Source organism: Sebastes umbrosus, chromosome 13 (assembly GCF_015220745.1).
Source record: "Sebastes umbrosus isolate fSebUmb1 chromosome 13, fSebUmb1.pri, whole genome shotgun sequence".
Lineage (NCBI taxonomy): Eukaryota > Metazoa > Chordata > Actinopteri > Perciformes > Sebastidae > Sebastes > Sebastes umbrosus.
The window spans coordinates 10,447,376-10,474,466 of NC_051281.1; the positions used below are offsets into that span (position 1 = coordinate 10,447,376).

The following is a 27,091-nucleotide window of genomic DNA, read 5'->3' on the forward strand; positions in this document are numbered from 1 at the left end:
ATCTAATATTACATTTTCAGAATGATTGCAGGAATTTAATTTGGGCTTCTCACATGGCAGGTGTGGAGCTGGTCAGCGGTCCAACAGCCCCATCTTTTGGTTATCAGTTATGTGCTCGACTTCATGTAGTTACCAGGTTGAAGGGGTGGTACAAGACTCATAAAGCTTTGAGAGAGAAACTGGTTATTTTATTCACTTATTTCATTGTATTTAAGTTGTTAAACTGTATTCTATTTTATTGTTATATTATTAATAACTTATTTTATTGTATTTAAGATGTAAAGCTTTTTTCTATTTTATTATTATTTTATTAATCACTTATTTTTATTATATTTAAGCATTTTAATGTTATTTTATTAATCACTTATTTTTATCATATTTAAAATGTAAAGCTTAATTCTGTTTTATTATTATTGTATTAATCACTTATTTTTATTTATTTATTTAAATTGTGAACTTGTATTCTATTTTATTGTTATTTTATTAATGATTTATTTGATTGCATTTAAGTTTCAAAATGTTGCTCTATTTTATTGTTATTTTATTAATCTTTTTTTTTTAAAATTTCACACTGTTTTACTACTATTACTGTTATTATAACTTTTAATTCTGTTGTATTACATTTGTATCATTTTATTGTCTTGCGTGCATTGGTTTCAAATGATCAAATTGTTAAATTACTGATTTATTTTGTCTTGTTCTGACATATTTTCAGCTTGTCAGTCATCTGCGAAGCACTTTGAACTGCACTAACCCGTATGAAAGGTGCTATACAAAGAAAGTTTGATGAAATAATGTTTGATTGATATATTTGACAATAATTTACATTAAAACATTTACATTTACATTCTGATTTCGAGTTAAAAACGGAAACAAAATTAAATGAGCAGTCAACCACCAGAACTGTTCATCTTTATTTGCAAATAAATATTCGCTGTAACTGCCTCTTACAGTGTGCAAGATCTACAACATCTCTTTGGAAATTATAGAAAAATAAAATACAAGAATTATAAGTATACTTGTACTTTGTACAAAAGAACGTTCTAACATTGCTCAGCAGTAGAACATGCTAAACAAACAGCATCTGATATTCTCCTTATTCTGTAGAGGGGTGGTGACCGTGAGCGTGTGTGCGTGTGTGTGTGTGTTTGAATGTGTGTGTGCTCCTTTCCTACTCCTGCAGGCCTGCTGGATGCATAACTACGCTGTGACCGAAAGGCACAGATCTCTGGATCCAGTTTGCCTTCGACATTAAATCATCGGAGCCCCAGTTTGTAAGAAAAACCACAGCTGCTCTCTTGAATATGGAATACAACTCAAACTAATGGCTAGGTCCTGTGACTGCACTGAAACTTATGAACCACTCGGAAGTGTTTCTGTCTTGCATGGTTAACGGACTGTAAGGCATTCTGCGTGTATGTGTGTGTGTGTGTGTTACTGTTGAATGACACATGATGAGTTATGATGCTCCTGTTTATGTTCGTTCTCTCTCTGCCGTCCTAAACTGTCTCTACCGGACAGCTCTGTACGTCCGGATCACACAAAGACTACTTCCGTTTCTCACCGGTCTCCATCCACTAGCTTTTAGCTATTTCTAACTTATTATATTCTGCAGCACTTATCTATTCACCACTGACTTAATTAATAAACATTTTGATTTTAATGGCAAACGTCTGACAACTTGACACCATCTACTTCAGATCCAACATCTATGTACACTGTTTCCCATTCTGCCACAAACGCCACAACCAACATGACCACAATGTAAGAACAGACCGGAGGAGAATTACTTCCAGTAGCTTTGCACCTACGTCGGATTATTCCGCTCTGACATCTTGGATCAACTTTGTCCCAGAAGTGCACTGCATTAGTGTGCAAGCAAAAAGAAAAAAATGCATGTATATGACAGCGGCTAATTCTGAAGAACCATATGAGTCCATGTTATTAAGTCTCCAGACAATGTCAAGCGTCTCCTATCTAAGTTCTGTGAACATTCATATGTTAAGACGGTGGAGATTGTGTACTTTCAGGCAATGTATAACATTCACAATCCAAAATAAAATCAGGCGTATCGCACAACTGTGAGCACACTGGTTGCTAAAGAAACCCGTCGGAGTAGACTTGTATGGTTGTTAATCTGAAGGATCCAGTTCTGCAAGCTCAGCATGTGACGATAAAAACAGGTGGATGGTGTGGTGTGAGACTCATGTTCACAACAAGAGCTCTCTCATTGCACGATTCTTCATCTCTCTCTGAGATACTGAGGTGACTGCATAATACCGTATTGCTGATTTGGATAAAAATCTCAAATAAATAAAATCCAGATTTACTAGGGCTTTCACATACAGGACTGCACATATATAGATATTAGGTTATGATAATAATTATCGATTAATTGTCTATACACTTTTAAAACATTCAAGAAATCTCCGCAACTTGCTTCTTTCTTCAAGTATTAGCGTACCAGATTCTCTGGAGAGAGGGTAAACTAAAGCGACGCAAATAATACCTTCATGATAAATCATCAAACTCCAAATTAAAAAGTTTTTCAAACACTTTTTCGATTGCACACCCAAATAGCAGCTACATGAGCACATAACGAGAAAAGAAGAACAACAAAAAGAAAAGAGTCAAAAGATTCAGTAGATTACGATTGCAAATCTACGTCTCTAGATATTGTTGCTCCACACACAAATTACTGCTGCTGCAACAAGGCATTACATTCCCCTAAGTGAGGGCCTGGGCCAGTCTTTAAAGTCTATCAGGCTGCAATAGTCTGGGTAAGGGGTGTATAGTAGGAAAGAGTCTGTTACTACTGGATGTGAGGGAGACCAGGGGGCAGTCTGCTGTGGTAGTCTGTCCATTGACCTCCTGTACGAGGGGTTGAGACTCAGGCACAGGCTGTAGACTGTCTGTCTGTCTGTCTGTCTGTCTGTCCAACGGTTTAGACTTCACTTCCCTCTGGTCCGTCTATCTGTCCATCCCAGGTTGTGTTAAAGGGTGTCCTCATACATGGAAACCCTTCTCCTGTTCGTGCAGTAGCTGGAGGCGGAGGGTCTCTACGCTGCTGGAGATCCGCCTCTGGTGGCCGATCAGCTCCACCCCTATACGCCTCACATCTCTAGGCCGAGAGGGGAAACACAAATACAAACACACGCACAAAACGCTTTAAGTCTTACTTGTGAGGACTTTTCATTGCATACTGTAATTCTTTTCAGGGAGGACCTCCAAGTCGGGTAGGCAGTGTTTACATTGGGATTCATGCAGGAAGTGATATAAGAACAAATTTCCTCTTATTTTTATTTTTTTATTAGTACCCATTGATTTCTGGGATTCACCAATGTTTTCTTATTTGACCTTCTCTTAGTTAAAAGAAAATGTTACGAGTGCCGTGATGGAAGACTTTGGCCAATCACAGGTCATTTCAGAGAGAGAGTGTTCCTATTGGCTGTGCTTTGGCTGGTGGGCGGTGCTTGGTATTTCCTCAACTGATCTCAAAATGGCTCATTTTACAGCTAACACACTACAAGATGTTTCTGAAAACATTTGAGGTGAGAAATGGGCATTACAGTAACAGAATATTGATTCATATTTGATCAGCGCTGCCTAGTTTGACCGTTTGATCTGAGTTTGCGAGTGATTGACAGCTGCTCAGAGACGACAGGCTCCAGCTCGGCTCTGATTGGTTGTTTTCCTCCGGTCTGTGAAATCTTGCAGATGCCACCAGAAGACACCAGAGGACACCGAGGCACATGATTTTTTCAGATTACCTATCTCATGCACTACTGTGCATTAAGACTATAAAACCCTTGGATGATATTGCGTGCGTTCAGCTTCTGAACGGTTTACATTCTGCTCTTTGATGCTATCTGATTTTCCTGTAATGCCAGTACTGAAAAACTGGAAAATCATGTTTACTTTGTTTAACTTTAATTAACACCTCAATTTCATTACCGCTGAAGTTCTTCTCACAGCCTTTTTTTGGTGGTATCTCTCCAATTCTTGGGCATGTGCCAGAGTATTTGCACACGAAACAACAGCTGTCCTTATATAGGGGGTGTTACCTATGCTAATAATAAACATTCAGCCACATGCCACCAATCAATAGGATTTATCATTCAGCACACCTGGGTAAGAGCAGATTTGGATGTTATGAATGTTTGGTGCATCTGGAGTTGACTTCTGTTATATTCTCTCTTAACAGAAAATTAAGAGACAATATAAGACAAATTTAAGAGGATGTTGCTGCATGAAGCCCATTGTCTCATAAAAGGTGGTGATGTTTTGATCACAAATGTGCTATACGCTTCATATAGGGGCTGAGTAAAGATTAACTAAAAGATCTCACTTTGAAGTTCATTCCTCATTTTTCTATCCTTGTAAAAACATCTTATGTATTCAAGAACATGTCACGGTGCAGGGGCAGATTCAACCAGATAGTTTTATAGAATAAAAGTCTTCAGGTACAAAAGGCAGGCAGGTACAGCTGGCAGACACAGGCAAACACAAACTTCATACAATGAAAGATGAACCGACAAAGAACAAAGGAACTGAGGTGGTATAAATAGTGACTGACTAACTGGGGAAGTGAGAACAGGTGAGCGGGAGGTCAGGTGAGTGCAGGACTAATGAGGGACAGGTGAAACTGATCAGGGCGGGGAAGACTAGCAAAAAGGCGGGAAACAAACAAAGGCAGGAAGTAAAACCAGACAAGACACAAGAGGAGAGGATTTTCAAACCAAAACAGGAAACATACTAACAAAAACCCAAGACCATGACAGAACATTTAGACACAGTTTATATGAGACACGTTTCGGTCACAATGTGAAGCAAAACACTTTTATACTACAACCACAGGGCTCTAGCTGAATTTGAGATAACCCTGATGACATCACTATGACATCATCATCATCATCATATTTTTTCAGACTTTTAAAAGCTTCCCCTAGAGCCATTCACATTGTGAATAGTACTCCTCGTAACAAGTAAACTGAACTTCATGAGTAAAATCGGTCCCTTTAAATCACCACTGCTGCCACAAAGATGGGTCCTATTTGGTTTCATGCAATTTAATAATGGTTGTTTTGGCTCTGCTACTCACTCAATACTCATCCTCGCCACAGAATCCAATGTATTGTAGCCAGCTGCCATGAAATTGCTCTTGTACTGACTCATCTTAATGGAGTCCAGCCAGTCGCCAATGGAGATGAACATTGGGTAGTCCATTTCCTCCCCCGGAGACTCTGGTGGACTGATACAAAAAAAGAAAAAACTCAGATCCTGCCCAGTATTTCTAAAGCATCTCAGAGGTGGACAACTGACATTACTGGCTTAAAGTCCTCAGAGTGAAACACACTTGGTACTACTTTTAGCTGTAGGAGTAAGAACATTTTATAAACTTTCGAAACCTCTAAAGTTGCCTGGATTTAGGAGACATGTCCTATCATAGCTCACTGTTTACTGTAACTCAAATAACTTCTGCTCTGAGTTCAGAAAAAAATAGGTTCCCCTGTCACCTCCACTAAAGCATTTCATGATCAATACTGTACCTCTGAATGTCCTCTACCAGTGGGAGCAGGCTGCTGGGGTTACGGATCAGTTTATCCAAGAAGGAAACGACATCGGTGAATTTGGGCCGATGACTTCTCTCCTTCTGCCAGCAGTGCAGCATCAGCTGGTGCAGGGCCACGGGGCAGCCCATCGGTGCAGGCAGCCGGTAGCCCTCTTCAATAGACAGAATCACCTGGAGACACAGTCGGATGTGATGAAGGATGAAGTCGAAATGTGGAAGATGGATGCTGTATTAGAATTTAATTGGCTTGAAAATTGATCTATTCAGTTGGAAAGTTTTAGTTAGAGACTTGAAATTGAGTTTTTTTTCTATGATCTTAGAGGCTGCAGCAGACCAAACAAAGACAAGAAACCCACTGAATAACATACATCAGTACATCATTGTTTCCATTATATAGATTTACATGTAAGGTCTGAGGATCTGGGGTTGAATTTACAAAGCTTTATATTCAGTAGGGGATTTGTTCATTTTTAACAGGGCGTGCTACATCAGCACCACGAAGAGCGCCACAGATTTATCAATGGCACTCTCCGTGGTGCTGAAGTGTCATGGATTTATCAATATCACATTTAAATATATACACATTTATCAATACCAAGCCGCTTCTGGGACGCACTGTGGCGTGTCTGGTGGAATCACAAGCATTGTCTAAAGTGCCTGGATCAGCTGCGGCAGCCACGTTGCACACTCAACACGTTGCAGTTGTAACTGTGGGAGGCTACTAGCCTGCACAAACCTTATTGTAAACTTAAACAACTTTCTCCGGTATGAGGGAGCTACCTAACATCCGCTTGTAAATTCCATCACGGGGGACGGAAAAAAAGGGAAAATATTTAATGCAGTCTACTGTTACCGTTGCCGGTATTCTCTGCCGGCCTCACCTAATTTGTTTCCGCTAAATTGGCCATCTACCGTCTAACTGAATCCATGTGAATGCAGCATAAGCCTGCAGCAAAGAGACAGATTACTTACTTCAGGTCAAAACAGCAAGCATCATCATATTTAATGCTCTGTGTAAGCATCTATTATTTCCCATAACCTCCTCCTTGGGTGTTTGATTTCCTGTGTCGTACAAATACATTTGAACTTGGTCTTTTATTCATGTGCCCAAACCTAATCTGTGCCGACAATCACTTCCAACATGTATCGCACGCACGTAAATCCCTTTTTATCTGAGCGGATAGCGTGTATTACTGTAGCATCCATACCGTAGATCTCCATATCATATCTGTGAGTCTATGGGAAAGTAGAGATCCATGTATCTTTGTAGGGAGCAGTGGTAAGCGGCTGACCAGGATGAGATAGTGTTTGGCTGGTTTTGCGGCTTGGCCGGCCTTTTGCCTTGGAAAGCACTTCTAAGCAATTCCCAAACAGCACAAATCCTCCCCAAACCCTGGGACCTTAGTGGATGTGCGTGTGTGGGTGTATAGATGTGTAGGAGTCTGTGTGTAAGGGGTTGAAGGGATTACGGTGGAGCTTTCACACTCAGCGGAGAGAGGAGGATGGATCTGCTTCCTCCCTGGTCCCTCCAATCCCTGACCACAGCCCAGGGATCAGCGGGTTGCTCAGCCACACTGAATCCACAGCTTTAAACTCCCCCTCTTTCGGACCAAAGTCCTCTGAACCTCTGACCTTCAATGCTCTTTTGCTTTCCCTCTCACTCATCTTTTTGCATCCATTTGGTGAATCTCACCAGCATTTCTGTTCCTCGCCTCTTCTCTCTCAGAGGTAGGCTTTTGATGTGAGGAAACAGTCAGGGAGCAGGTTAAAGGGCGGCAATTTTAACAGATATAATGGAAAATAAACTCAGCATTTCCCCAGTGGAGCAGGACTTGTATTGAAGAGTCAATATTGAGGCACGCTGTGGTGCTAGAGGTTAGAGAAACAGGCTTGTGAGGGGAATATTTGTGGAAACAACATGAACCACTCTCTTCCATCCTCATAGAGACGCCTCAGAGAAAATCACTTAAAGGAATAGTTCACTCAATAGATAAAACACCAGCATGTTCAAAATACACTCAGTGAGAAAGTAATGCAGCTGTGTCTACCAACTTTGCCAGGAACTGTTTCTTTATATTTCCAAAAATACAGAATTTGTCCAAAAAGCTTTAAGCAGAATTGTAAGTACTGATAGAGTATGCCTAAGCCTCATGTAGTAAGTACGAATTGGATATACTGTACTAGTGCAGTGCCCGTCCGGAACGAGCCGATTCATTGGCCCAAAAAGTTCAGTTGTCGAGAACCACGGGATGAAGGCTTGCACCCGCGGAGTGTGAAGTTGATCGGATGAACGGTTCTCGAGATATGCAAAGGGCAGTCATATCACAGACAGACAGAGATTTCTTCCTTTATAGTTTGATGATGCCGTTACTGCAACACCTATAAGCCAAATGGCACCAAATTTGCCATAGTCACTCAGACATCATATATACACATGTCCACCAAATGTGGTCCCAATAGCACAAAGCGTTCAGGAGATATGACATTGTTTGTAATAAAGCCCCCTGCTCAGAGCATTTGAGCTAACTGTGAGGGCCAGCTATAGCAAAACTGTATGTAAGGTCAACAATCCAAAAAACTAACTTTTCCCGACTTGGTACAGGTTGTTAAAAATTTGTAGGAGGACTTACAAACTTGGTGGCAGAAGCTTTTCGGATTAAGTCAGTGAGACTCGAGAGCTTTTTGATTGAGAGGGGAGAGTGAGGAGGAGATAATGAGATAATCATATCGTTCTTTTTGTAACTCTAAATTGTTTCCCATGTGACACAAAAGCAACATAAACAACCGTTGTGACGACTATACAATACTCACATCCTGATTGGACATCTCCCAGTACGGCCGCTCCCCATATGACATCACTTCCCACATGACGATGCCGTAACTCCACGCGTCGCTGGCTGAGGAGAACTTCCTGTATGAGATGGCCTCAGGAGCGGTCCATCGGATGGGGATCTTGCCACCCTGTTCACACACAAATAAAAAACACACTTATGGATCAGATCAGATTGTAAAAATGTTTAATAGCATCTGGTAAATCATTCAAAGTAGCCTCAACCCTGCAAACCTTACATTCCACTGAAGAAAGTAGCTGTTAAAGCGTACTAAGCCATTTTAAAACACACTTATAATATTAAATACTGCTGTCCAAGTGCTCTCCTATTCTGTAATCCTGAATCATCTGTTTATCACCTCCAGTATCCACCTCACATCATCTTTTCCCCAGTCCCTCTCCTCACCTCACCTCACCTCACCTCTCCCTTCGCTTCCCGTCTGTGGATTTCACCCAGTGCGTCAAACTAACAAACCATAAACACAACATTTCCCTCACACAATAACCTCAATACAAACCAGGAAATGGAGGTCACCGAGGGCTCAGACAGATTTACAGAACAGCGTCATTTCAGTTTCTGAAGTTTAGCTTTTTGCTATCTAAGGCAACTTCATCTCTCGCTGGCCTCAGGAGGGAAGGTGGAAAAATCAACATTTCAGTAGGAGGAGAGTGCAGAGTATCAGTTTGCTGATGTCCCAAGCTTACGTCTTTCTGTAAATACAGTCTTTGAATGGAAAATGGAAGTGTCTCAAATTCCAAATGCCTTTCCACTCCAGCAAGACTTGGGAGAAACATATATTTGGAAAATAAAAAATGATGAGGTAACGGTTGTTTTTGTTGTTGTCGTGTGGTGATACAGGGAGGATCAGCCACAGAACAGCTGGGGAGTGTCTTGTAAACTCTCAGTATATCTCAGTAAATTGAGTTGCTGTTTGCTGGGTATCTACTCCTGTTGCTTTCATAGTTCAAGACTTTAAGCTCTACTTCTAATGCGGTTCAGGAACAGACCAGCTGAGCCAACTGGCACTGAACTGAGAAAAAAAAATGATATCCTTGTTATTACTGTTGTGGTGCTGTTGAACTATCTACTGTATGTATATATTCTTTTAAAATCACTGTTTTGTTCTGATATCCCATCTGCATGATGACTTTTTACATCATTCCCAGATATGTTTAGTGTTGCTATGTATCTCTATATTTGTAGAGCTAAAACGTGCTAAACTTGCCTCTAAGAAAAGGAAGATAACAGTTATCTTTGGTGGACTATAGCAATATTTTCACCATAGGCTTTTGAATGCAAATACTGAACACACTTTACCAAATATTATAGTTAAATTCAGCAACATGCCTTCCTTCCACCCCAATCAAGTGTTTCAGAGAAGCAGAGAGAGCAGAGAAACTGGACTTGAGCCAATATGTCACTGTGGTGTGAACTGCTGATACAAAATCTTAATATCTGACTAATTCATTAACGCAGCATTTCAGTTTTTCCCATAGAACTGCATCCTTGTTAGGTTGAAAACACAAAGCTATGTAACTACGATTAAAAGTCTCCATCCATCCAGGTTGATGGCTTCCAATTTAAGTGGAGTATTAAATAAAACTAATGGTATTATGCCCATCATATCTGACACAAAATGTCACTCACACCAAATGAATGGATCTATTTAATCCCATTTAGGAGCCTGTACTTCGAGGATGTATTTTCCAGGATTAAGTCAGCTTTGTTAAAACCTGTAATAAATTAGCAGCAGCTGCTTGGTTTTAGAGGGTTGTGTCAGGTGTGTACCGTCGTGGTGTACGCAGCCTCCGGGTCGTCCTCCAGGATTCGGGACAGGCCGAAGTCTGACACTTTACACACCAGGTTGCTGTTGACCAGGATGTTTCGAGCTGCCAGGTCTCGGTGAACGTAGCCCATGTCTGACAGATACTTCATGCCCGAGGCGATGCCACGCAGCATGCCAACCAACTGGATGACAGTGAAGTGACCGTCGTGTTGCTGACAGGGAGAGCAGGATACAGAGGAAAATGAGGAGCCATTGCAAGAAACCAGAGACAGCACAGACACAACGAGGGAGAAAAGGAGGGTCGATAGGAAAAACAATAAGACAAAGGAATGACACTGACAAATACATAATGATATGTATGGAGAACAGAATATATCATAGTGAATACTTGGGTGATTTTTGCAGAAAAAAAACTAGTTTGTTCAGAATTATGCTGGCAGTTTATTGGCAGGACAATATGTTCCCATTTTAGCTTCTTGAGAGCCAAAACAGAGACAAAATGTAACTGTTTTTCTTACAAATCTTGCAATCAATGCAACCTGAGGATGACCTTGTTATCCTGCATGCAAAAAAGACCTACGAGGTAGTGTTGCTTTCACAGACCGAGACAAAAGCCTTCAGCAGATACGTTATGGCTTTGTCTTTTTCAAAACTATATTTATATCAGCATTTTTGCCATGTGTTTATTTCCCACAGAAATACCACCTGAGGCAGGAAACCGAGATAATCACACTTGAGTCTCAGCACTCACCCTCAGAAATGAGTCCAGCGATCCATTTTCCATGTACTCCACCACAATCATCACAGGCCGGCCTGCAAACACACAAACAAAGCACACATGCTGGTTATTTCTCCAAAGATGATTTCTTTTTATTCACGGATTTCTTTTGTAGAGGGAGAAAAACAAGACAGAAGAAACGAAACAGAAGAATGCGATGCCACCTGAGCCTCTTCCATTTGCTGTAAGGGTAACTTTGGTATTTTTCAACCCTATTTTCTTATGTTTTTGTGTCGAACTGACTCATAGGGACAACAATTTCTGAAGTTGGTCCATTATTGAGGGAGAGCGCTGTAGATGTCAGCTGCTCACGGGCTACAATATGGTGCTATTGGGGGAAGCTGGCACCGTCATTTATGTCCACTAAAAGTGCTTGTTTTTGCCACGACAGGCTCCGATTGTTATTATGAGTGTCTGACATTATGGAAAGAGTCTCGCTCAAGCAGAAGTCTTGTTCTGAAACCTGGAGAGGTGACGTGTTTCCGGAAGACAACGGTGTAATAGCCGGGCAGAGTTTGTTGTATTGGAGTACAGAAAGCGTAGCTTAGTGTTATCTAAAAGATTTTCAATGTCATGGCTGAATATTTAGATGATTTCGACAATGTGGACGAGGTCTCTGAATTCAATAACCTTCTCTGTAGGGTCTTTTCCATAATGTTGTCAGACACTTATAATAACAATCTGAGCCTGTCAGTGGCGAAAACGAGCACTTTTAGTGAATGTAACATAACGTTACATTGACCCTGCTCACTAGCACTTTCAGCTTTCGTGGCTGAAGGTTACAGCATCATCTCTCAATACTGGACCAGTTTCAGATTGTTGTCCTCATTAGACACAAAAACATGGGAAAATAGGGTCCAGGTTGAAAAATACCAAGGTTATCCTTTAATAAAGACTGTAAGGTACAATTAAAAGCTCATAAACTGAGAGGCTCTTTGTCTGTGATTAGATTTTCTTACAGGTTTTTAAAGGTAAATGTCAGGGTTAATATTTTTTTGATATAAGATGCTCTTAGGCTGTGTTGAAAATCAATATATTTTAAATTGGACCATTAAAAATGACATTCCAATGAACTGCAATTATATCAATCATATTAGATGTGCACGATGCTGAATGAATCTGTGATTTTCAACAAAAGGGACACATTCTCGGCAGCTAATATGCAAAATTCCCGAATTTTAAAATGTCTTGGCATCTATTATCATCTATTATGTAAGCATTTAACTTGCTTGTGCATACAGATATCAGAGGACCGCGTGGAGCAAAGACTGGTCAGCATGATAAATGGTTGAATGAAGGTCATCAAACTGTTAGTCAAGGGACACCGGTCCCAAATGATCCTCTGATGAAGCACAAGATAATGTTCTGAGTCATGTAGGTGACATATTGGGTTCTGGTAAACACGGTCGGTGTGTGTGTGTGTGTGTGTCGCTGTCAGTTTGAGACGGAGAAAAGCAAAGAGAGGGTTGGAGAAAACACACAGACCATCAGCAAGGTGATTGATGCATCGAGTCAAGACGCTTGATTCATAAAACTTTCCCAACCTTCCGAACGGGACCTGTTCAGTATTCAGTCCCATGCATGACATGAAACATTAGTTAGAAACAGGTGCAAGCGCAGCCTCTCTTTCCAAATGTTATTATTTCCCCACAGAGGATCCCTACGGTGTTACAGATTGACTGGTTTACAGCTGGGAGGCAGTTGTCCAGGCCCGCGTGCCGCTGGCGAGCTGTAAAACATTCTGAGCTGCTGGGAAGAGAAATAAAAGTGGTACTGTAGTGAAGTAGCACCGTGATATCACACTCCAGATTCAAGACAGCTTTCTTTCCTCACATGGGAATGTGAAAAATCACATAGCGAAAGATAGAGTATCACTCTAATGTATGATGTCAAAGCAAAGATTTGTAAAAAGGTTCCTTAATACCTATGAATGGCTTTATAGGATACAGGATGTTGTTTGTTTCATAAGAGCACAATGCAGTGTCACTTGAGAGTAAAGGCATCTGATCCGAATTTCAGTCACAAAGAGATATAACACATCTTGTGTCATGTCACAACTGGTCTAACTGACATCTGTCACCACGGCTTAAACCCCTCCAAAACATTTTTTTGATAATTGCTGTGACAGACCACGATGTTAGTGTTTTGCACTACTGAACTTCCATCTATCAGCCTCTCAAAGTCTCTTACTTGCTTCGAATATGGATGTATTCCCCATTTTCTTTTCCAGAATCACCAGGACTGTTTGGACCTGAAGATTGATTTCATGCAAATAGTTTCATTCAAGATTTATGATGTTACAAAATGCATTTTATCAGAAATCTGAAGGTATCAAATATGACAGCTCACAGTAACACAACTAACTAACTCTCTGAGGTTTTTGGTGAAACTGACATCTATGGGCTTACAACAACCCACTCAAATCAAACCATGTCACTGATATTTCTGACTTCATGGGGTCAAGGGTCAGCACCGAGAATGTGAATCATAATAACATCATAACCAATAAATAACATGGACAACTATTCTCATTTCCCATTAGGGAGAATGGGACACACCCAAACTTTGATGCTCACATGTCGATTGGATCGGCATAATAACACATAAGGAGGTGTTATAAACAAGCATGATAGCTCATTTTGCTTGTAAGGACCAGGGCTAATGATGTGTCGATTGACAGTGAGCTAGACTTTATTAGTGGACAGCGCTCCGTTGGGACTGATAGGGTTAAGGGACTCAACACCTCATTAGAGAGACAGGAGACAGCAGGTGAGACTGCTGGCAGCAATAAGACCATTCTGCCTGCACTTGAAAAACAAACAACATCCCACACAAAGTCAGATTTATGCTTCAATAAAATAGCATGTTTTGTTTTTTACAAGAGGCGAGGCTTTAAAGGGATAGTGCGGGTGTTTTGAAGTGAGGTTATATGAGGTACTTATCCATAGTCAGTGTATTACCTACAGTGGATGGCTGTCGGCACGCACCCAGTTTGGAGAAACAGGCAGGAATTACCGACACAAGAGCAAAGCAATGTACTGCTGTGGATGGGGGCAGCAGCAAAACATATTTTAGCCACCTAAAAGAAAGGCTCACCTAAAAAAAAATATATATATATCTATATTTAGATGGTTAAACACCCCAACTATCCCTTTAAGGATGAGAACTAAGCATCTGGGACTGCCCATAATGCAACATAATTATAACAAAAGATGGTGCAAGCCTTGGACATGGCCATGGACTCATCTCCTACCGCACCTTCCACGGAGGTTCACAACAAATGCTGAAACAAGTAGTGTTATTATTATTGAACATTTTATATTTTGAGTTTTAATCTTTTGCAGTAAAGGAACAAAACTGATGAACAAGTATACTGTGGCATACACCTTCGGAAAACAGCAATATTGACTTTGTTAACATTCCCTTTTAAACAGCTTAACATTTAAAATAATTAAAGGCGAATCAAGCATAACGTCAACAAGGAAATGCTGATCCTAACCCCACATTCCTGTCACCAGAGACAAGTACGCACTCTGGGTATATGGATGGACAGATCAGCAGACTTACTTCAGACCAAACAGGCACATGATGTTTCTTTTTTATCTGCAAAATCGCATCATCGTACCCTTAAATTTGCAGATACTTTCCCCCCGAACACCAATCCAGGAGGGATTGACAGGAAATTATTTGATCAAGCTTGGCTCTCCTGAGCTAATTAGCAAGGCCTGGAAACAATATATACTTATGCAGCGCAGCGCCTGAACAAAAACAAACGCACCTGTTCGCCAGAGTCAAATGTGTCACCTGTTATTTCCAAGCAGGTATAGCAGTCAGTCACAGTACAATACTCTCTATAATTAGTCTCTGAAGAACAACAACAGATGTAGGGAGAGAAAGATGGAGGAAGAGAGTGAAAGACAAACAGAAAGGCAGGCAGACAGAGAAGGGATACTCACAATTAATGTCTCTCTATATATAATACCTCACTGCCAAGCACAAATGGTGCATGATTGCATGATTTGGTGTGTATTGTGTGTGTGTGTGTGTGCATGCACCATTGGATAGGCAGTCTATATGAGTGAAACTGACATTCAGAGTGGATTTTTGTTTTACTTTAAAGCTACTCAAGGGAAAGCATAAGAGGAAAATGAAGAGGTCAAGGGCTTATGATGTTTTTTACATGATAAAATGTATTAAGAAATAAAAAAAAAACATATGAAGAAATCTACAAAAAGGCCAGATACAACATTCTGACTGTGGAGTGATCAGCAGCTGTGAAAAAGCCGTTATTCAGAAATAACCAGCCAGTCAGTGCTGTTGACCTCTGATGTGATGAAAAGACCTCCTACAGTGACTCAAAGTGTTTTTATTCTTTTATCATCAGATGTCTAACCAGAGAAATCATCTCAGTGTTTTTTTTCCCTCAACAGCTTCAGAGATGCTCGAATATAAAAACTACAGTCAAATCTATCGGTGCAAAACATCAGCAATCAGCTGCTTTAATGTAACAATGGCAGTATCGGCCTTTAAAGACCCTTATCGGCTGAATCCTCGTCAGCGGGGTCACAGCTGAGGACTGTCCTCTATCTATATTCAGGGGAGTGGGCGGGGGGGTGTCTTCTGTCTTCAGGGGACACATTCATATTCACAGCGATGTCTCAGTTTATACAACCCCTGTAAAAACAACCATATGTTGCGCTGGGTGAGCCCCGTAAAACAGAGCTCGTTAACAAGTTCTCACAATCACACACACATCTTTTGTAGATATTCCCGCACGAAAAAACTTGAACATGGATGCGATCACACACAATATAAACATGCACAAGCACCAGAGGTATGTTGAGAATAATGCATACTCCACACAAGGCGTAAACTATGTGTATAAGCAGAACCGAGTCGCTAAATCTTGTAAATACCAAGAAAAACACACAGTGACTTGCTATTCCATACCATAAAAAAGTCAACCTTAAAAAGCAGTTTTACTGCAATTTACCACTCAGACAAGCAAAGACATGAATTTTCTCCATCAGACTGTGGTAAACAGTGCGGTGGGTAATGATGGTATGCTCTTGTTACTTTTTATTTTGCTTTTAAAGCGAAGCGCTTTAATGCGAGTGCAGCATCTGGGTCGCCCCCGGATAACACAACTGGAGGGAGTCGTTTTTATAGAAAGATAGTGCACATGTTTATATGACACGGTGTTCTTATTTTTGTCTCTGTGAGTTACTGGAACTCTACATGGGAAAATGCATCTCACATATGACAGAAAGAAGAAGAAGGAGAGAGTCTTTGGATCGTTGTTTTATAGCATCAACCTAATTCATGCCTAATTTTGGCTGGGACGAGGGAGTGGTTGTTTCTCATGGTTCTTTTCTTGTAATTTTCTTTTTCTTGATTTTCAGAGATACAAAATGAACAGAAACTGACCTTTTGAGCATGAAAATTATAATAAAATAAAATAAAAAAATAATACAAAACATACAATATACGTCATAGACAATTGGGAAGTAATGATTACAGTAGTATGTTTCTAATGCTTATTTACATAAAATCTGGTCTAAAGTTTGATTTCTCATGTTTATAACCACATTGCGACTGAACATTTCTGTATTTAGCATATCTCTAAATACTTTTTTCCAATAAATCCACATTTAAAGTAGAGTCTGACACATAGGAGAGTTCAAATTTGCTTGGTTTCATATCAGTAACTTACAGTATACGTTAGATGTTACTGGACATAATGTGTTGCTGCAGGAAATGTATTGGTAACAAGGATGTAATCTGATCACATCTACTTACTTTTGGTGACCACGCCCTCCAGTCTGATGATGTTGGGATGATCAAACTGGCCCATGATTGACGCCTCGCGCAGGAAGTCCCGCCTCTGACGCTCCACATATCCGCCCTTCAGTGTCTTTATGGCCACAGCGATCTCCTTCTTCCCCGGCGTTCTCAGGCGGCCACTGCACACCTCGCCAAACTCACCTGCAGCACACACACACACATGAATAAACACAGTGAGGACACACACACCATCAGCAGGCAGCGTGGTCTGCCACCTGGGGGCACTGTTGCAGTTCCCATCTAAACTCCAGCATCATTGCTTCTTCTCTGATTAGTTCAACTTCATGAAATTCTCACTTTCACCTTCTAAAAAAACTTGAATCTATTCTTATACTTTCTTTTGTTCTCTAAACCTGTTAAGCTTTAATATTCCTACAGTGTGCGCAGAGAAAATGACAGTGAGACACTGGGAAATGGAAAAAAGGCGTCCTCTTTAGTGTGTACAATAGAGTAGAGGCGGTTCACAGCAATTATACGTGAGGAATGAAAATAGATAGTCTCCTATGGCACATTTAAAGCTATTGTTATTCTCACCAACATGAAATGATCCTCTTCCACCCACATGGTGAAAAACCCAAGTGGATGAGTGTTTAACTGTGTGTGTGTGTATACCGGCTCCGATCACCCTCTCGATGCGGATCCTGGAGGGGTCGATCTCCTTGGTGAACTCGTGGACGGCCTGCGTGGGGTCTTCATATGTATCAGGGTCCACGTAGGTCTTTATTCCTGGGAAAGGGACTGTGGGGACAGAGAGAAAGATGCAGAGACAGTGAGCTATGTATCTTGACCAGGCTGGAAGGTTAAATTAGCTAAACAAGATGGCTAATTTTTAAATTCAATTGCCAAAGCATCAAAATTAGTGCTAATAACGCGTTAATGCAAATTAGTTTTATCGCCACTAATTTCTTTAACGCAATGGCCATTTTCAAAGGGGTCCCTTGACCTCTGACCTCAACATATGTGAATGAAAATGGGTTCTATGGGTACCCACGAGTCTCCCCTTTACAGACATGCCCACTTTATGATAATCACATGCAGTTTGGGGCAAGTCATAGTCAAGTCAGCACACTGACACACTGACAGCTGTTGTTGCCTGTTGGGCTGCAGTTTGCCATGTTATGATTTGAGCATATCCTTTATTCTAAATGCAGTACCTGTGAGGGTTTTGTCATTGTTTTGTGTTGTTAATTGATTTCCAATAATACATGTATACATACATTTGCATAAAGCAAGCATATTTGCCCACTCCCATGTTTATAAGAGTATTACACACTTGACAAATCTCCCTTTAAGGTACATTTTGAACAGAGAATTAATTGCGATTCAATATTTTAATCAATTGATAGCCGTAATCAAAATTCAAAAGTACACAGTGACATTAATAGGAATATTAACACAACATTAAAAGATTTTAAAACTCACAAAAATTTGGAATTCAAATTAAATTAAAGAATGTATAAAAAATAGACTGCTACTGCCAATAACTGCTAGAGTACTGCTAATACTACTACTACTTCTACTATACTGCTGCTGCTGCTGCTGCTGTGGCTATAAATACCACCCAACCAGGGGTACTGGTACCCAGGGGGATACATCTGCAGTTACCAGGAGAGATGTGGAAATCAGAATCGGTTTTATTCACCAACTACACACATAAAAGGAATTTGACTCCAGCTTTTATGCGTCTCTCTAAACGTGCTTACACAGAAATAGAAATAACAGCGATGGAAAAGGACAACAAAGCTGGACAAACAAAGGAAAATAATAGACAGGACTGTTATGTACACAAGGTGTGGAAAAAATAGGTGTTTATATAAATATTATATAAATATATATATATATATATATAAAGCACAAATGACAACAATAAAATAAGAATAAAAACGTCTTTATACAAGTCAAATGTTCTTTAAGTGAAAACAACACGAATAGTGCCAAGAATAAATACCGAATGGATATACGTGAGTGGATTATGTACAGTATGTACATGTATTTGATGTATATCTGTATGTACAGTGTGTAGGATTTATATTGGCAGTGACAGATGATATACACATGTTTAAAAAAAGAACATTAAAGACGGTAAGAATTATAATTAGAACAACAGCAGTGGATATTTTGGTGGATTGGAAAGATTGTGGAATTTAAAATAATATAAATTATGATTTGATTAAAAAATACATGGACATATTTTGGTTGAGGTGGAAAATAAACACACAAATAGGAAAACAAATAAATGCAAAGCTGATCTTTAATAGATTTATTGTCAAAATAACCCCAAAAAACTACCAGCTACAATACGCTGACTGCACCTCCTACCAATCTGAATAAGTTGTAACACCTTAGCATCCGTTTTTGACACACGGGGGACACATTTCCCTTAGACGAGTCAGATGTTCAATATCTGCTTTCTAGCAAAACTCGAGAGTGTTACCTCACTCTGAGACACATAAACCAAAACACACACACACACACACTGGTAGCTTGTTACTGCTCTGTCTTTTGCTGAGAAGCAGCAGGGTAGTATCACGCTGAGCCAGTCTTTTAACCGGGGCAAGGTTTTTTAGCCCCTCGCTTTAAGCGAGCGGCCACACTGTTGAAGTGTCCTTGAGCAAGTCAGTGACTCTTTAACAGGCTGCTGCTGTTCTGCCTCTGACCCTGACCTCCCAGTGGAGAGGAGGGAGGGGGGGTTGGCTAGACAAAAGCTGTGTTTCTCCTTCAGGGATCGATACAGTGTCACAAAACAAAAAAAAACGACAAGCAGTTGTCTGATAAAACCCCGAGGAGCCTGGTCTCCTCTCAAAGCTTCTGCTCAACACCACAGCCAGGGCTAAGACAAGACAGGAGATATGGGGTTTTGAACACACACACAAACTGAGGTATAAGGTGTGTTTTAATCTTGAATATCAGAGAACGATGTGGCAGCTTGTTAGCCACCTTCACAAAACTAATTTCATATTTCCTCTCTTACCTTTGGCTATCTGTTCTTGCCTGTCCTCTGAAAACTGCCTCATTTCTCTTCGTCCCCTCCTCTCTCCATCTCTACCTTTCGACCCGGTTGCCCTTCCTATTCTTGTTTCTCTCCTCTCTGTTTCTCCTCGAGCAATCTTCCAATGTCTCGCCCCAATCTTCGTCTTTATGCTCACTTTCAAACATCTTTTTTTTTTTTCACTTTACAGCTCTCATTTCAATTTTTGTTTTTCATGTCGGGAATGAAAAGTTGGGTATTAAAAGACAAAAGAGACGGGGAAAAAGGTACAGGAGTGCAGAAGCAGACAGCTCAGGGATGCAGTGTTGTAACCAGATTAATCAAAAAAAGAACATCAAATGAAACTTGAGGGGAGGTGAGGAGGAGCGCTGAAGAGGAAGGAGAGATGAAGGAGCACGGCGGTTTAAAGAATTTTGCTCTGTTGACATGTCTGACGTCTTAATTCCTGAAACTATCGTATAAATACCACATTACTTTTCTTGCCAGCATTTGTAACAAAAGCAAGTCGGTGTTTTTGCATTCTGTACCAGCTTTAGTGGAGGGGACCGTCATTCCCAAAATTCAAATATGCATATAGGCACAGAAACACATGGGAAATGATCCATACAGCAGTACGACGTGCATGTTGAATGCAAAGAGAGGAGCATGTGGCTATCCTGCTAGCTGCTAACTGTGAATCTTTCTACTTCTTCTCTGCTTATTGGCAAAAACGCAACACTAAATAAAACCTGACACTTTCTCACCAAATGGTTGGGTATTCTGGCAAAAGTGATTTTCAACACTTATGTAATGTGCCAAAACAGATTTTACATTTCATTAAAATCTAAAACTTAGACCTTGCAGACGTCCTCCTACCATCATTACCATAAATATGGAAATTAATTATTGACTCAATCTTTTTGCTATGTGAAATTTGTGAAAAATAAGGGTCACAGTGAGAGAAACAAATATCCAAAACAACAGAGAAGAGACTGATTGATTTACCATGTCCATTCTGATAAGTGGTCCTCCTTTTCTCCTCTGAAGTCATCTTGGCCTTAAAGTACCACTGACACCTGGAAAACACATTGAGAAATGAAACAAAACTATATTACCTAAGATAAAATAGAATAAAACTAAACAATATTGCAAGGTTGATCATTGGAACTCATCATTTGAAGAGAGATGTTGGCAGACAGTGAGAGTCTGGCCCTGGAAAAGATGAGATTAAGTAATGCAGATGGAAGTGGTGTTTACACATAAACACACAGATTCAAAATTCTTGATAAATTTAGGTAATTGGAACTTAAAGGAGCAGAAACTCTTTCACAGAGAGAGAATTAAATGTGTTTTTTCTCTCAACACACTACAATAGAAGGGAAGAACACTTGCATCCACTGATGCAAATACTCCCTCGTCCTCCTGTGTGTGTGTGTGAGAGTTTATCTGGGCACCGAGATACCGAGAGACAGCCAACGACTGATAAAAAGCTGCTGCCAAGAAAGTCTGAAAAGCTGAGAGATTAGATGACAGCATCTGCAAAATACCACAGAAGAATTTATCCAAATAGATGCTTGGATGTTACTCTGAAAATAAAAAAGTGAAGAAAACAAAGCACCCTTTTTAGAATCACACGGAGCACCAAGAATAGCTTGTTCATGGCAAATTGCAGTGTGCACACAGGAATTTGACCCACAGCTCACAACACTTTAACACAAAGCAGTCAAAAAGAACAGCAACTGTTGAGTGTTGCATACACTGGTCAACCCCATGTTCATAAAAATGCCACAAAAGTGCTCTCTTGGATGCCCCTATGGTAGATAAAATGTGATGAAGTGCCCTCTGGGGTATCCTTCCAGCGGAGAAAATGTGATGAAGTGACGTGTCATTATTTATTCATTACCAATACTATTCAATTTAAATCGTATTTCATGCATAGCCTACTTTGCTCCAATATTTGATAACATTTTGTTTTACCCTTCCACTCCATGATTCAACAAAAACCCAACGACTAACAGCTCACAAAGTGTTATAGACACAGATACATACGCAAATTTGGTTAAGTTTAGGCAACTAAAGCTATGTGGTTATAGTGAAAGAATACGGTCATGTTTACGGTTATGAACACATCACCGTCGTGGTTGAAAGAAACTAATATTGACTGTTGGTACATGACAGGACAGCAACCACAACCTCCCATGTCACACACTTTGTGCATCAAACCATCCTCTCCTTTTTGCAACTGTATAATAACGACATACTACTTGTGCCTTTAAAGAGGATCTTATACAAATATCGTAGTAGACATACAGTAGGTCATTATAAGTGTTTGAACCAATAATCAATGCTGCCGTTTTTCTGCTGAGGACACACTCTCAAATACAGTGTAAAGGGACTATAAACTGCGGATGAGCCATATTGTAGGGGCGTAGTTTGTGGTGATGTATTGGATTACATTTAAAAGTTCACATCTTCAGTGTGATATTGTGCTTGCAACTGTAATAAAATGTGTTGACCATTTGGAAGTCATAGGAAAGAGTTGCATTAGATCAGATTAAATCCCGTGTTAGGACCATCAGAACTACTTCATGATGATTCTCGTAACAGAAATGATTTCCTTCTCTGCAGTCATATTCTGCTGCTGTAAAGGGATTTGGCTCCATTAGCGGTTCTTTTGCAAACGATTTAAAGCATCAAACTCCTACAAAAATTACAGTCATTAAAGCCGAAACTAAATGATAATTTATACCTGTGGTCTGTCATTTTCGAAATTTTCATTACTGAAATGGCATTTTCAAGGTGAACATCATTATGAGCATTTAGACATAATTTAAAAAGGGTCACCCCACCACTAAAAACACAAAACCTTCTAATACTTTCAATTTGATCTGCAGGTTTTTCACAGTTACACAACACTAAGCTTCAACTAAATGAAAAGGTCTAAACTCTGCTCCAACCCAAATACAATGGTAGTGAATTATCAGAGGCTTTAAATATAAAAACAATCTGCCTTCAAAGTCAAACATCTGTGGTGGCTTTTTGTCATTTCAAATGTAGTTGACCATTGACTTAAATGTTGATAATTGACTGTTACAAAATGGACATGCGATGTTAACGAAATACTTTGTGCGAGAGGAGGTGGCACGGCTGGAGAAGAGCAGTGAGATGGAAAATACTGATATGAAGAAAGGTGCTCCGAGTTCTCTCACAGGCTGATGAATTTTAAAACCTATTTTGCAGTAAAGGGCTTCATTAATGACCGTGAGCACCGGGGACGCTCGCTCCCACTTCTCACTAGTGGATCCCCTAAATTTTCTCATATTTCATCATTTATTAGATAGCAAATATAGAACTCGGCTGCCCGTTTCATAAACTCCCACAGCAGCTGAGTATATTTAGAAATGACAACACTCCAGGTTGTGACTTAATTCCTATTTGCTCACACGCTGTATGTGTTTTTATCTGCTAATAATGCTGTCGGCAGTTGGCACGGATGAAAGCTGACAATTTTTGGAAGGCTTTGAATTTATTTCCCCGCACTGGAAAACAAACAAACAAACATAATAAATAAATCAATTATATAATAATCTGACACGTAAAGAATCTTCTCAACAACATACATTTTTGTGGTATATTAAAATAAGAAAAATGAAAGTCATAAATTCACGAGATAAAGTGGTAAATTAACGAGAAAAAAACTCACAAATTTCTGAAAAAAATCTTGGATTCAGTTTATATATACGTGTATATGCATCTTTCAGGACCTTTGCCTCACTCAGTTTTTTTCTCGTAAATTTATGATTTTATAATCTTGCAAATTTGAGTTTTTTCTTGTAATTTTGCCACTTTAATCTCAGAGAATATCAGAGTTTTTTTTTGTAAATGTATGACTTTATAATCTCGTAAATTTGTAATTTTTTTTTCTTGTTTTGGTCTCCACCATCTTCTGAGGGAAATATGTCCAGCGCAGAGTTTTATATATTTTGTCGTCATGCTTGATCAGCATCCAAATGAATTGTGCAGATTTCTGATTTTCTGAAAGGATAAATTTCCTCTTTTAAAATGTGATGTGAAGCGAGCCTGCTGCCTCAGTAACTGCTCTAATCAACAAAAACAACAAACGATGCTAGAGAGTATTGTATTGCCTAATAAAGTGGCTAAATGATTCGATAATGCAGCGTAAGATTGAATACATTAGGAGCGAAAAGCTCACAATGTGCTAGCGGAGAAAGTGTGTGTAAGCGCTTGCTTGTATGACATGTGTGTGGGTTCATGTGGTCATGTGTGAGCCTCCTCCTCTTTGAAGACTTAACATAATCCGGGTTGCCACATTAGAGCAGGTGTCAGAGGGCCACGAGCCGCGGGTTGCCAGATTGGGCTTTGGCTAAGTGAAGTCTGTGGGATCCTGGACACTGATAGACAGAGCAGATAACATGGCGGGTAATACTGGCAGAGAGGACAAGAAGGGGATTTGGAAAGCTACTGTTGACCTCTGCTGATGGGGTCAAGCTGTTCATTAAAGAAATGTTGGCATGTGCCTTTATCAGTCTTTTCCAGTCCTATCCTCTGATCCCATTCATCCGCCTATCCCTCTGTCTCACCGGCTTTCATGTTGAAAAGCGGCCGCACATCCAGACACACACAAAGACAGTTATCACACACAAAGACCTTGGCTTCTGCCACTGCTCTCTGGGCTGTTGAGCATTGTCACGGTACATATTCACAAGCACTCTACACACCCACACAGACGCATGCACCTCAGTAAAACAACCTTCCCGAGAGCCTTAATCAAAGCATCAGTGTAATTCAAACCACTCCTCTCTTGCCCTAACATCCCTCACCGTCACCTCACCGTGGCACATCCCTCTGCTGCGACTGAGGGCACAGACAGGAAGGATGAAAGGAAATATGAAGAAAACCATAAAAAAAAAAAACAGTTGCAGAGACTGACAGAAGAAAGCTCAAGGATAAAGAGCACACAGTAAAACTCTTCAGCTAGGAAACATCTGTGCAGTCGTGACAGCTTTGCTCTAGTATCGCTCTTCAAGTTTAGCATGAGCAGATGCAAACATAGATGATTTTAGAGCAACCAGGTGTTAAAACTCCCCGTACAGCGCGGGTCCTCTTATATCCTCGCTTGTGTTGTACAACCAGCCGTGTGACTGAAAGCTCTCATCTTTTCTCAGGCAGCTCAAGTACGTTCGGAGCTTTTTTAAAACCGAAAGAGAGTGAAAGTCCCTCCTACACAGGGCAGAGGGATCGCAGATATGACGGATCGTGATAAAGTAAAAAAAAACACTCCAACTGCTGCGATTGCTTTTAGCTGGATTCAGGTAAAAAAGGTCCTTCTTGTGCTAGAACGCAAAAAGCCTAAAGGGCTTGCTTTATCGCTCACACCTGGTGTGTGTGTGTGTGAGAGAGTTTTTAATAAGTAAACCAGGAACACAGACACTCCTACACACACATGGGATCACATCATAAAAATAAGAAAAACACCGTAAATCCCTGCCATAAATCTGCTGCTTTCAGCTTTTTTTTTTAAGGTGATGGACTTAGAGTTCCTTTGACATTCACATCCTGCCAACGCTAAAGGACTTCACTATGAGGTAGTGCACCTTGTCTGATGGAAACACTGATCTCATATCTGTGAAGTTCACTGCTCACTCGTGGAAATTCTCTGGCAACCAGCACAGTTCAATGTGAAAAACCAATATGCAAGTGTTGTAGGCTGCAGTTTCTCGAATGGGTGCCAGATCCTGGCTCCAGAAAGACTGAACACTGCTGTGTTCATTAAATTTATTAGGGGTGGGCGATACCACAAAATTTGGTTTTGATCCGATACCAAGTAATACAGCGCCAGAATCGCCGCTACAGATACTTTTTATAATTAAAAGCAGCTTATGTATTTTCATGTTGCTTTCCACTATTAATTACTTATCACATGCGTGTTAAAACACAGGACACCTTTAAACCTGCAGTGGGCAGAATTGGCGCAAATATGATTCAAAAAATATATTTTTATAAAACTGTCAAACTTGGCAGCGCTGATCTAATATTAATCAATATTCTGTTACTGTTATACCTATTTCTTGCCTCAAATGTTTTCAGAAACATCTTGTAGTGTACTGTTTAACTGTAAAATGAGAAGGTTTATGTCTAAATGTTATGTTACATTCTGAAGATTTACTTCGCCCCCCACAGGCGAATCCACTGGATCCATTTTTCTGTTTTAAAACTTTAGTGTGACTGGGCCTCTTGGAAACAATGGCTAATAAATAACAAGTGTACCAGCGTGCATCAATAACTTTAGGCTAATGATGTCACAGTCCTAAATACAGACAGAACATCACCACAGTGGAGCCAAGACTGCGCTGGCTGTCATATGGACCTAAACTGAGGAGCGACACTTTGGGTTTTCCTCACTGATATTATGTTACCACTTAAATGTCAACTTAATTAGGTATATGGAAACTGACACTGACACTTCAAGTGAAAAGAGGAACATAAGTATGACTCATTCCTATTCCTGTAAATCCAACAGATGTGGCAAATGTGATTTGTCCCCCAACCCACCAGTCAGGAACGGATTAGCTAAGGCAAAGAAAGCAAAGATGAATCCTGATTATGAGTCATGTCAAAGTGAAGTACAGGATGACATTATTTGTGTCCTGACAAACAAAACTAATAAAATCAATGAGAGCGTGGATGACCTTAAACGCATGGTGAACAAAAATACCTTGAGTATTGAGGGTTTTAAAAAAAATCCATCGACCACGGCATTTTTGAGGTGTATGATCTAAAACAAGAAAACGCCACACTGAAAAGGAAGTGCAATGGCCTTGAGAGGAAAGTCCTTGAGATCGAACAAAAAGTCAATGAAACTAACAGATACAGCAGAAGATGGAACCCGAGGCTACATGGCATCACAGAGAAAACTGATGAGAACATTCGTTTGAAAGTGAAAGAAATCTGCGCTTTGTTGCTGCCATCGATGTTGTTCATCGACTTGGACGTCCCAAGGAGCCGATCAGAGGCCAGAATGCTACACATAGCGTGTGTTTACGTTTCAATCTTATAGATATTTGGCGTCACAATATTACTATTTATTTACTTGGAGCAACTAAGCTCTTCCACAACAGTCTAGAATTGACTTCTAGCTGATCACTAATGACATTACTAACAAGGTTAAGGAAGTCTCCATCGATCCAGTAACTGACCATAAGGCCACCACAATTGACCTTTTGCTAAGTCCCGCCCATCGAACTCAGATTGGCCAATGGCATCGGCTAGCTTCTACCAGGGTCTCACAACT

General features: G+C 40.2%; 1 protein-coding gene across 2 annotated transcripts in view; it reads right to left on the reverse strand.

The window, feature by feature from the left end:
* Positions 1-878: 878 nt before the first annotated feature.
* Positions 879-27,091, reverse strand: part of LOC119500253 (ephrin type-A receptor 6-like) — a 190,256-nt gene continuing 164,043 nt past the window's right edge. Inside the window, exons 9-17 of one of the 2 annotated variants that reach the window (XM_037789902.1) lie at positions 20,785-20,855; positions 17,424-17,549; positions 16,767-16,952; positions 10,941-11,002; positions 10,192-10,401; positions 8,384-8,533; positions 5,550-5,743; positions 5,102-5,251; positions 879-3,119 (exon numbers count right to left, since the gene is read on the reverse strand). In XM_037789902.1, the coding sequence (XP_037645830.1) occupies positions 2,945-3,119; positions 5,102-5,251; positions 5,550-5,743; positions 8,384-8,533; positions 10,192-10,401; positions 10,941-11,002; positions 16,767-16,952; positions 17,424-17,549; positions 20,785-20,855 (1,324 nt within the window). In that variant the 3' untranslated portion in view covers positions 879-2,944. Of the gene's footprint in view, positions 3,122-5,101; positions 5,252-5,549; positions 5,744-8,383; positions 8,534-10,191; positions 10,402-10,940; positions 11,003-16,766; positions 16,953-17,423; positions 17,550-20,784; positions 20,856-27,091 lie in introns of both variants that reach the window. The other variant, XM_037789903.1, reaches the window with a different exon arrangement.